General features: G+C 39.6%; 1 protein-coding gene across 6 annotated transcripts in view; it reads left to right on the forward strand.

Moving 5' to 3' along the window:
- tead3a (TEA domain family member 3 a) overlaps positions 1-12,283 on the forward strand; it is a 46,396-nt gene continuing 34,113 nt past the window's right edge. For all 6 annotated transcript variants that reach the window (XM_061904505.1, XM_061904506.1, XM_061904507.1 and 3 more), the window contains exon 1: positions 1-285. In XM_061904505.1, coding sequence (XP_061760489.1) covers positions 15-285 — 271 coding nt within the window. In that variant the 5' untranslated portion in view covers positions 1-14. The remainder of the gene's footprint in view (positions 286-12,283) is intronic.

Raw genomic sequence — 12,283 nt, forward strand, 5'->3', positions numbered from 1 at the left:
GTAGTGCTGGCGCGATGGGAGGAGTCTGTGCTCAACGTCATGGGACTCCACCAAATGTTAGCCTGTGCGCGTGTCCGCGACGCCACGCCTCTCCTGTGCACGTGCGCGCGCGCTCATTGCATAGCAAACCCCATACTTGGCATTCCGCCTTTTTTTTTTTTTTTTCCTCAGTCAAATACATTGTAGTAGTCTGTCGTGGCGGCCATCGGGGTGGGCAAAAGTCGAAGTTTACAGGCGAGTCTGGGTCAGCGGCGGCGGCGGCGGAGCAGCAGAACCTTCAACAAGGTGAGCGTTCTCCCGACAAACTTTCTTTGTTGTGCGCTGCTGTGCAACTTTCACGCCGCCTCCCGCTGCCGCGCGCCTGAAGTTTTCGGATATTTGGCGTGTTTGTCATTTTTCTCACCGCCGCTGCTGATTCAGAGTGTGGTGTTTGCTGTGGGTTGTTGTTCCGCGTTTCCCCACCGCCTCCAGCTCCGTGTTGCTGGGGACTTTTGCTCCAAAGTGTCTCAACAACTTTACTTGAGTTGCTGGCTAGGTATTATTAGCACATAAGCTAGCTGACTAGCATGTCTGCGCAAGCTTCTCCAGGACGTGTTTTTTTTAACACATTTCTAGACACTTCTCAAGTTTTGTGGCGTTGCAGTGATTTGTCTTCTTTTGTTGTCGGGTTATTCTGAACCCCCGCCCTCCTTTTTGCTAAAGCAAACTTACGAATGGTGTGCTTTTATTTGTATGCTAGGTCTAAGCTCCGCTAATAAAGTTTTACGCCCAAGTGAAAGTGACTCGACATAAACATCAACGCAACCTTTATTTCCGCTTTTATTCAGATTGTTAACCTATTTCTTGTACCCTTAGTGTTGTGTTCATAATCGGCCAGTAGGAGCTCGTTAAAGGCCTACTGAATTTAGATTTTCTTATTTAAACGGGGATAGCAGGTCACTTCTATGTGTCATACTTGAACATTTCGCGATATTGCCATATTTTTGCTGAAAGGATTTAGTAGAGAACATCGACGATAAAGTTCGCAACTTTCGGTGCTAAGAGAAAAGCCCTGCCTCTACCGGAAGTCGCAGACCATGACGTCACATGTTGACGGCTCTGTCACGCCAAATTTCTTCCCCCCTACAAAAACCTTCCCCCCATTTACTTCCGGGGTCATGATTAATACAGATGTTTTGTTAACGCTATATTATAAAAATATAACGCTATATTATAAAAATACAGACGTTTTGTTAACGCTATATTATAAAAAAAATTAAAAAACAATTTACAAACACAAGCTATGGGATGACGCATTTACTTCCGGGGTCACGTTTCCTCTTATGTCATCCCATAGCTTGTGTTTGTAAATAGTTTTTTAATTTTTTTTATAATATAGCGTTAACAAAACGTCTGTATTTTTATAATATAGCGTTATATTTTTATAATATAGCGTTAAGAAAACGTCTGTATTAATCATGACCACAGAAGTAAATGGGGGGTGGAGGTTTTTGTAGGGAGAAGAAATTTAGCGTGACAGCTCCTCACATATTCACATTGTTTTTAATGGCAGCCTCCAACAAAAAGTGCTATTCGGACCGAGAAAACGACAATTCCCCCATGAATTTGAGCGAGAATGAAATATCCGTGTTTGAGGATATTGATAGCGACGGACTAGAAAGAAGAAAAAATTACCAAAAAAAACCGCGATTGCATTAGGACAGATTCTGATGTTTTTAGACACATTTATTAGTTTAATTCTGGGAAATCCGTTATCTGTCTATTGTGTTGCTAGTGTTTTAGTCAGTTTAATATTACCTGATAGTCGGAAGGGTGTATCCTCGGGTGTCTTGACGCGCAGTGTCTCAGGGGAGTCGACGGCAGCTATGGACGGCACAAGCTCAGCTTTTCTTCGGTAAGAACTGACTTTTTAACCACAATTTTCTCACCGAAACCTGCTGGTTGACATGTGGTCAAAATCCATGTTCTCTTGATCGCGCTCTGATCCATAGGAAAGTTTCACCTCCAGGAATTTTAAACAAGGAATCACCGTGTGTTTGTGTGGCTAAAGGCTAAAGCTTCCCAACTCCATCTTTCTACTGTGACTCCTCCAATATTAATTGAACAAATTGCAAAAGATTCCGCAACACAGATGTTCAAAAATTTTTATAATCATGCCGTTAAAGCAGACGACATTTAGCTGTGTGTTTGCGCAGTGCTCATACTTCCTAAAAACCTGTGACGTCTTGCGTACACGTCATCATTACACGACGTTTTGAAGACGAAACTCCTGGGAAATTTAAAATTGTAATTTGGTAAACTAAAAAGGCCGTATTGGCATGTGTTGCAATGTTAATATTTCATCATTGATTTATAAACTATCAGACTGCGTGGTGGGTAGTTGTGGGTTTCAGTAGGCCTTTAACCTATTTCTTGTACCCTTAGTGTTGTGTTGTTCAGAATTGGCCAGTAGGTGCTCGTTAAAGCATGACTCGTCCACAATGTCTCCCCTTTCGAGCCGAAGTGGTGTCTTGTCAATGTTTGCTGAGCTCATTGCTTTATTTAGGTCTGTGGTAGACTGGCCCCCCACTGCACCAAAACACCTGACTGACCCTTTGACGGCAGAGCAGTGGTTCTCAACCTTTTTTTCAGTGACGTACCCCCTGTGAACATTCGTTCCATTCAAATAACCCCTAATCAGAGCAAAGCATTTTTGGTTGGAAAAAAGAGATAAAGAAGTAAAATACAGCACTGTGTCATCAGTTTCTGATTCATTAAAGGCCTACTGAAATGAGATTTTCTTGTTTAAACGGGGATAGCAGGTCCATTCTATGTGTCATACTTGATCATTTCGCAATATTGCCATATTTTTGCTGAAAGGATTTAGTAGAGAACATCCACGATAAAGTTCGCAACTTTTGGTCGCTAATAGAAAAGCCCTGCCTTTACCGGAAATATGTGCGCGTGATGTCACGAGTTGCAGGGCTCCACACATATTCACATTGTTTTTGATGGGAGCTACCAGCAGTAAGAGCAATTCGTACCGAGAAAGCAACGATTTCCCCATTAATTTGAGCGATGATGAAAGATTCGTGAATTAAGATATTGAAAGTGAAGGAATAGAAGAAAAAAAAGCGACGGCAAAGTGAGCGTTTCAGATGTAATTAGACACATTTACTAGGATAATTCTGGAAGATCCCTTATCTGCTTATTGTGATGACGAATAATCCAATGATTTCTCCGGTAAGATATATATCACAATTTCTCCATCCAAAAACATGCTGGTTGACGTAGAGAAAACATGTTCGCTTGACCGCTCCGCTTCACAACAAACAAAGAAACATTGTCTGTGTCTCGGTGCTAAAGGCAGCTGCAATCCACCGCTTTCCACCAGCAGCATTGTTTTTTATAGTCTCCATTATTAAATGAACAAATTGCAAAAGATTCAGCAACACAAATGTCCAAAATACTGTGTAATTGTGCGATTAAAGCAGACAACTTTTAGCTGTAACTGGTGCTGAGCTAATATTTCCTGACAGTCAGTGACGTCAAGCGTACTCGTCATCATTACGCAACGTTTTGAAGAAAAAACTTGCGGGGAATATAAAATCGCAATTTAGTAAACTAAAAAGGCCGTATTGGCATGTGTTGTAATGTTAATATTTCATCATTGATACATAAACTATCAGACTGCATGGTCGGTAGTAGTGGGTTTCAGTAGGCCTTTAAAGGCTTACTGAAATGAAAGTTTCTTATTCAAACGGGGATAGCAGGTCCATTCTATGTGTCATACTTGATCATTTCGCGATATTGACATATTTTTGCTGAAAGGATTTAGTAGAGAACATCGACAATATAGTTCGTAACTTTTGGTCGCTAATAAAAAAGCCTCGCCTGTACCGGAAGTAGCAGACGATGTGCGCGTGACGTCACTGGTTGTAGAGCTCCTCATATTGTTTACAATCATGGCCACGAGCAGCTAGAGTGATTTGGACTTATAAAGCGACAATTTTCCCATTAATTTGAGCGAGGATAAAAGATTCGTGGATGAGGATAGTGAGAGTGAAGGACTAGAGAAAAAAAAGGCGAGGCCAGTGGGAGCATAACGTTAGCTAATTTTGGCGTGCGTGTGCGCGTGTGTGTGCGCGTGTGTTAGGGGCAGCAAAGCCCTGTCTGTCTGTTATTTTACATGAACTAACATGGAGTTCATGGTGTTCAGGGATGAATAGTCTGTCCGATTGCTATTGTACTATTTTTTCAGCTAAAGTTACATTAATCATTAGTAATGTAGCAGCCTAGTTTTGAATGACAGGGTCCCTGCTATCACATGTTGACAAAAATATAACATTCACATAATAAAAGTCAACTACAGGCTTCCCAAATGCTGTAATAAAAAAGCATGATGAATTGACTTGAAACTGTTTAATGTTACACTTTTTATATGTAAAAGAAAGGTTTTGTAATTTTATTTAATCAAAGCAACAACTCGAGGCAGTTTAATGTGGATTAACGAGGGCAGAATGATTATAGTGTTCCAAAGTTAAAAGGATATAGCCATTGTTTACAAATTTGGTAAATAAATAACCAAAAAATTTATATTTTGTTGTTTTCTTACTGTACCGAAAATGAACCGAACCGTGACCTCTAAACCGAGGTACGTACTGAGCCGAAATTTTTGTGTACCGTTACACTCTTGTGGGTTTCACAATGTAAAGTGCTTTTAGTCACTCAAAGCGCTCTATACAAACCTCGTTTCCATATAAGTTGGGAAATTGTGTTAGATGTAAATATAAACAGAATACAATAATTTGCAAATCCTTTTCAACCCATATTGAGTTGAATGCACTACAAAGACAACATATTTGATGTTCAAACTCATAAACTTTTTTTTTTTTTGCAAATAATAATTAACATAGAATTCCATGGCTGCAACATGTGCCAAGGTAGTTGGGAAAAGGCATGTTCACCACTGTGTAACATCACCTTTTCTTTTAAAAACACTCAATAAACGTTTGGGAACCGAGGAAACCAATTGTTGAAGCTTTGAAAGTGGAATTCTTTCCCATTCTTGTTTTATGTAGAGCTTCAGTCGTTCAACAGTCCGGGGTCTCCACTGTCGTATTTTACGCTTCATAATGCGCCACACATTTTTGCTGGGAGACAGGTCTGGGCTGCAGGCGGGCCAGGAAAGTACCCGCATTCTTTTACTACGAAACCACGCTGTTGTAACACGTGGCTTGGCATTGTCTTGCTGAAATGAGCAGGGGCGTCCATGATAACGTTGCTTGGATGACAACATATGTTACGCCAAAACCTGTATGGACCATTCAGCATTAATGGTGCCTTCACAGATGTGTAAGTTACCCATGCCTTGGGCACTAATACACCCCCATACCATCACAGATGCTGGCTTTTGAACTTTGCGCCTATAACAATCCTGATGGTCATTTTCCTCTTTATTCCGGAGGACACCACGTCCACAGTTTCCAAATATGATTTGAAATGTGGACTCGTCAGACCACAGAACACCTTTCCACTTTGCATCAGTCCATCTTAGATGAGCTCGGGCCCAGCGAAGCCAGCGGCGTTTCTTGGTGTTGTTGATAAATGTATTTACTGACAGTGGTTTTCTCAAGTGTCCCTGAGCCCATGTGGTGATATCCTTTACACGCATATGTCGGTTTTTGATGCAGTATCACATGAGGGATCAAAGGTCCGTAATATCATCGCTTACATGCAGTGATTTCTCCAGATTCTCTGAACCTTTTGAGGATTTTATCGACTGTAGATGGTAAAATCCCTAAATTCCTTGCAATAGCTCGTTGAGAGATCTTGTTTTAAAGCTGTTTTACAATTTGCTTACAAAGTGGTGACCCTCGCCCCATCCTTGTTTGTGAATTACTTAGCATTTCATGGAAGCTGCTTTTATACACAATCATGGCACCCAACTCTCTCCAATTAGCCTGCGCACCTGTGGGATGTTCCAAATAAGTGTTTGATTAGCATTCCTCAACTTTATCAGCATTTATTGCCACCTTTCCCAACTTCTTTGTCACGTGTTGCTTGCATCAAATTCTAAAGTTTATGATTATTTGCAAACAAAAAAATGTTTATCATTTTGAACATCAAATACGTTGTCTTTGTAGCATATTCAACTGAATATGGGTTGAAAATATTTTGCAAATCATTGTATTCGGTTTATATTTACATCTAACACAATTTCCCAACTCATATGGAAACAGGGTTTGTAAATATAATAAACTAATTTACAATATTGGGGCAGCATTGCTTACTTGGTAGAGGGGCTGTGTCAGCAACTTGAGGGCTCCAGGTTCTATTCCCACCTCTTCCATTCTCGTTACTGCAGGTTTGTCCTTGGGCAAAACACTTTTCCCACGTGCCCCCAGTGCCAACCACACTGGTTTAAATGTAGCTTATCAATGTAGATAATGGGTTTCACTATGTAAAGCGCTTGAGTCTCTTGAAAAAAAGAGTGATATAAATATAATTCACTTCAATACAAAAAACATTAACGTTCAGTTTTTCCACTTAGTTTTTAATTCAGTTTTTTACATTTTACTTGTGTAGATATCTTTATTTATAATTGAATCACTTGTTTATTTTTCAACAACTTTTTAGTTATTCTTATATCTTTTTTTTCCCAAGTAGTTCAAGAAAGACCACTACAAATGAGCAATATTTTGCACTGTTATACAATTTAATAAATCAGAAACGGATGACATAGTGCTGTATTTTACTTCTTTTTCTCTTTCTTTCAACCTAAATTGCTTTGCTCTGATGATTAGGGGGTACTTGAATTATGAAAATGTTCATAGGGTGTACGTCACTGAAAAAATGTTGAGAACCACTGCTCTAGAGTTGCAACCACTGTTTGTAGATTAATGTAACATCCATGATGTCGTTACAACACAATCAGATGAGATGTATTGTGGGTATATGGATTGTTCTTGCTAGCTTTAGTCTCGTCTCTGTTTCAGCATTTTTGAGTTCAGGGTTTAAGTGTGTTGGGGATAAATGAGTGTTGGGGATAAATGAGCGCTACCGGACACATTATTTTGCCAAATAAAAGTCTCTTCTCCTCACAACGACAACATGTCACTTAAATTTATGTCAATTTTCCTTGATATTATTTGGTGTTGAAAAGCAAATTATGTGACTGTCTGCAGATACGTGAACCACAAAATCATATGCCTTACTTTTTTAATTGAGTTTAGTGATTATTGATAAGGAACACTAGCATTGTGTCAAATAAAAATAGCAACTATGGTGACATCAAAAATTCTAGTAGGCATGCTCTTTTTTCACTCATTCTCTCTTCATCTGTTTCACTTTCACAAGCTCCGGATTTTGGATGCACGTTGCGCGGTACATGATTTTTTTTTTTTTTTCAAATAATATATTTTCATAATCGTAAGAAGTCATAATTAAAATGTAATCAATTGGCAGTGTGAATGTGAGTGTGAATGTTGTCTGTCTATCTGTGTTAGCCTTGCGATGAGGTGGCGACTTGTCCAGGGTGTACGCCGCCTACCGCCAGAATGCAGCTGAGATAGGCTCCAGCAACTCCAAAAGGGACAAGCAGTAGAAAATGGATGGATCGATGGATGGATGTTCAATTCTACTTTGCATTAGAAATGGCAACAGCAGAGGATGCATGTACGAGCCAGTCTGCCCCACAAGAGGATAGATAAAAAGGGGCTTATTGACTACAGTGTCGTACTACAATGGTGGAGTCGGGCAACGCTTTCCCACCTCATCCGGTTGTAGGCAATACGTTTCTTAATTTTCTTTATCCTTTTGTGGGGTACACTGGCTTGTACATGCACATGCATGCTAAAATCATCCGCTGTTTCCATTTCTAATAAAAGCATCATATAGTTCTAACTTATATCTGTCAGTAGCTACGTGAGCATGGGCAACATTTATTTAATTTGATCATAATTCGGATTACAATTTTACAGTGTACATGGACCCTGAAAAATGTCCTTGTTAATGCATCACACCTTAAAGGGGTACTGCACTATTTTTGGGAATTTTGCAATCATTATGAGAGACAAAACCACACCCCCTTTAAAAAAAAAAAAAGATGATAAAAAAAAAAAAAGCTCAAAATGCTGCTAAAGGAACTCCTCAGGGATGATGATCAAAAACCGGTTTTCCAGATGCTTTGATAGGAAAATAACCGATTCTTTGGATTCAAATCCCTTTTTCAGAACCGGTTCCCGTTATCGAAGTCACTGTATTTTCGCGACCGTAGGGCGCACCATATCAGTTACAGGTAATATTTCTGTATTTAACGCATAAATAAGGCGCAGCGTATTTTTGGGCGCAGGCATAGTTAAACGTACGCTAGAATGCATGGACACTGTTTTAAAAAGGCAGCAAGAGCAAAGCTGAGTTCGGTTGCACTTTATTGAAGTATTTATCAATGTAGTCACATTATTTTTTTGATTAATCATCATCCACAAATCCGTCTAAGTCCTCATCTTCTGTGTCCGAAAATGAACAGCTTGGCAAGTTCTCCATCAAACACGCCAGATTCCCTCTCCTCATTTTCAAAGTCAGTCTGATTGCCGTGGGGCTCCTCTGAAAAATTGCCGGCTTTTGTGAAAGCTCGAACAACTGTGCAAGCAGACACGTTAGCTCAAGTATTCTCAATTCATTCACAAATTGTGGTGTAACTCGCCCGACACTGCCGGCCAGTTTTCGTGAAGCTGTGTTTGTCTGTCATCCATAGCTCCAATGACACTCACAACTTCACTTTGAACGTCCTGTTTACACCCATGTCCAGCGGTTGGAGTTCCTTTGTCATGCCTTAATGACGACTCCAGGTGGAAACTTTTCTTTCGGCAGCGTCTTCCCCTTGAAACTCACCATAGGTGGCCGTTTCTGTCCACTACCATAGCAAGGCAGCACAACAGTAAAAGCCGACTTCTCTTGCCCCCTTGTGTGTATCGATTCGCTACCGTGCTGGTCCCTATCTTCTCAACAGTGTTGTCCTCAGTCACGTCCGCTTTTTCTCAATATTAACAGCGTGTCGGCCCAGTCATATAACATCTATGGCTTTTGGAACTCAGTGCACAGACAAGGTGCACACACGACAACCTATCTGGATTCGATAAAGAATCGGTTCGATAAAAGGATTCGATAATGGCATCGACATCGATAATTTCTTAAGGAACATCATTCCTACTCACTGGTGTAGCCTTCAAAGGCCTCTAAAACAACTTCAAAACCATCCAGCTGCGTTGTATGTACACAGTGCAAGTCTATATACAGTATAATGTAGTAACAGACACGTTCATAACACCATGTAATATGTTGATTATTTATCGTATTTTGATCATTTTAATAATTTCCTGGACTGCTTTATTGTACGCATTGATTTCTGTTTCCATTGCACTGCACGTCCGACTTCTGAAAGCAAATGTTCGCTCCTTCTTCCAGAATCAAACAAAAATGCTTTTTCTAATCATGGCAGACAAATGATTTTTGGGCAAATGAGGATTTATAACCTTATACTTTTGAAGCTAACTATATTGCTACTTATAGAAGCAAGTACTAAGGAAGAATGAGACGTTGGAGCAGTCGGAAGCCAGGAGAAGGGGAAAAAGGTGATTTTGATGCTATAAATATGGAACTTGAAGACAAGCTTTTTTGACAAATGGATTGCTTATCCAAAATCCCCGGCCAGCTCGACCAGACGAACAACTGTCCATCGAGTGAGTCACTTAAATATCGATCATGATACATGCGGTATGCCATGCGTGTGAGTACAACTACAATACAGACGCTGTATGGCTAGCTCAGCTGTGTACAAACAAAACATGCAATATGTGCTAAAACTTTACAGATGCTGTAATATGATTGTTCATGTTTTTCAATGAGTACACATTGGTGTATCACAGTGATGTGCATTACAAACTGAAACGCGTTTCGTGTTGACGTAGAAGCTAACTTATCTCTTGCTGTAGTTATTCAGATGATAATTTCATTTTCCAGCATGATCTGGCACCTGCCCACAGTGCCAAAACCACCAGTAACTGGTGTACTGACCAAGGCATTACTGTTTTCCATTGGCCTGCCAACTCCCCAGACCTGAACCTCATGGAGAATTTGTGGGTTATTGTGAAGAAGAAGTTGAAAGACACCAGGCCCAATAATGCAAATAAGCTAAAGGCCGCTCTTGAAGCATCTTGGGCATCCATAACACCTCAGCAATGCCACAGGCTGATTGCCTCCATGCCACACCGTATTGATGCAGTAATCCGTGCAAAAGGATTCCCAACCAAGTACTGAGTGCAGTAATTGACATTTTCAAATGTTTGATTTTGTTTTGCTGTTATAAATCTTTTTTTTTTTACTTGGTCTGAGGAAATAGTCTAATTTTTTGAGATAGGCTTTTTGCGTTTTCTTAAACTGTATGCCATAATCATCCATCCATCCATCCATTTTCTACCGCTTATTCCCTTTTTTTTGGGGTCGCGGGGGGCGCTGGCGCCTATCTCAGCTACAATCGGGCGGAAGGCGGTGTACACCCTGGACAAGTCGCCACCTCATCGCAGGGCCAACACAGATAGACAGACAACATTCACACTCACATTCACACACTAGGGCCAATTTAGTCAGCAATATTAAAATAATAAAAGGCTTGCAATATTTCAGTTGATGTGTAATGAATCCAGAATGTATGACCTTTTTATGATTTTAGTTGCATTACAGAAAATAAAGGACTTTATCACAATATTCAAATTTTCTGAGACAATCCTGTATTAGTGCAGTATGAACAAGAATGTTTTAATGTAGACACATATAATCATCATACTGCTGTGATTATTTATATCCAGTGTTCATTCAAGGCTAAGGCAAAATACAGAGAAATATATCGTATATCGTGATATGGCTTAGAAAATATTGTGGTATTAAAAAAAGGCTATATCGCCCAGCCCTATATTGACCTTAGAAATATTGCCAATTAACAATATTATTGCAATTATTATTTTGAGACCAAATTAACATCTGACAATCCGACAATACATAATAATAATGTAAGTATACCATTTCAAATGCAATAAACTTGTAACAACAGTATCATTACTGGTTTTTGTACATGAAGTACCAACACTGCTGCGAAAAGTGACCGCTCTGCCTCTTCCAGCCGCAACAACGCATTTATATGGTGATAACCAATGCTGCAAATGTTACTAAGTTTTCATTTTAATTAATTGACTTATCAAATATTGGCCCATGTCTAGTCAATGCAACCATAGAAAACGACCAATATAAACAAAATTATAATATCACATTGAACACAATAACCTCTTAAAATTAACGTGCAGAAATAAGGAATATGTAAGAAATGTGTAATAGTTTAACAAAAATAGTGAAACGTGTCAAAATAAATGGGGACCCTAAGAATAACTATTTTCTGCAGGTTCAGGAAAGTACGTCTGTGCTTTAAAGGTTTAGCGCGGCTAAGGTGGTGTAGTGTAGTATCATTTTGGCCATAGTCGTGCATTCGCTGTCTCTGATTGCCTCTCAATGAATATTTCTGTAGATGACAAGACAACAACATCCAGATGTACAATTGTCTACTAAATTAAATTTTAATTTAGTGAAGTAAGAATGGAATGGCCATAACTGTTTAGACAACACCATAAAAACATGTAATTCATGAATTAAAAATTAATCACTGCATTAGCTATTAGTCGACAAAAGTTGTGACGTCATCACTCATGTTTTTGCGGGTGAAAGAGGGTCTTTGCTGCAACTCTCATGTAAACATGTAAGGGGTGTGAACATTTCCTCTTATTCTCGTTGAAACATGAATACCTTGCTCATTTTGCAAAGCAGACTTTTTTTTTTTTATGGCAGTACATCTGTGATACGCGAGCATTGAATGTGGCGGCATGATGTCGCACATCTGGATGTAGGATGCGGTCTCAGCCTCGGGGAGAGGGTTAGCCTGGCGTGTGCCTAGCTAGCGAGCTAGCAAGTGTGAGACAAAGTTGTGTTAAAAATAGATGTAACTATCATTGTAGCCAAAGTCAGCCAGTTAATCTGTCTACATCAATTCAAAAACTTTTTAAAGCAGGGTCAATTATCAATGCCGTATAAAAGGCCCAATAACAAACGCGAACACACACACACACACACACACACACACACACACACACACACACACACACACACACAGACAAAGACAGACAGGCACCAATGCGGAGATATCATAAGATTAAACATACAATCTATTAAATAGCAAATATTTTAAGAATTATTCAAA

Source organism: Nerophis ophidion, linkage group LG06, assembly GCF_033978795.1.
Source record: "Nerophis ophidion isolate RoL-2023_Sa linkage group LG06, RoL_Noph_v1.0, whole genome shotgun sequence".
Lineage (NCBI taxonomy): Eukaryota > Metazoa > Chordata > Actinopteri > Syngnathiformes > Syngnathidae > Nerophis > Nerophis ophidion.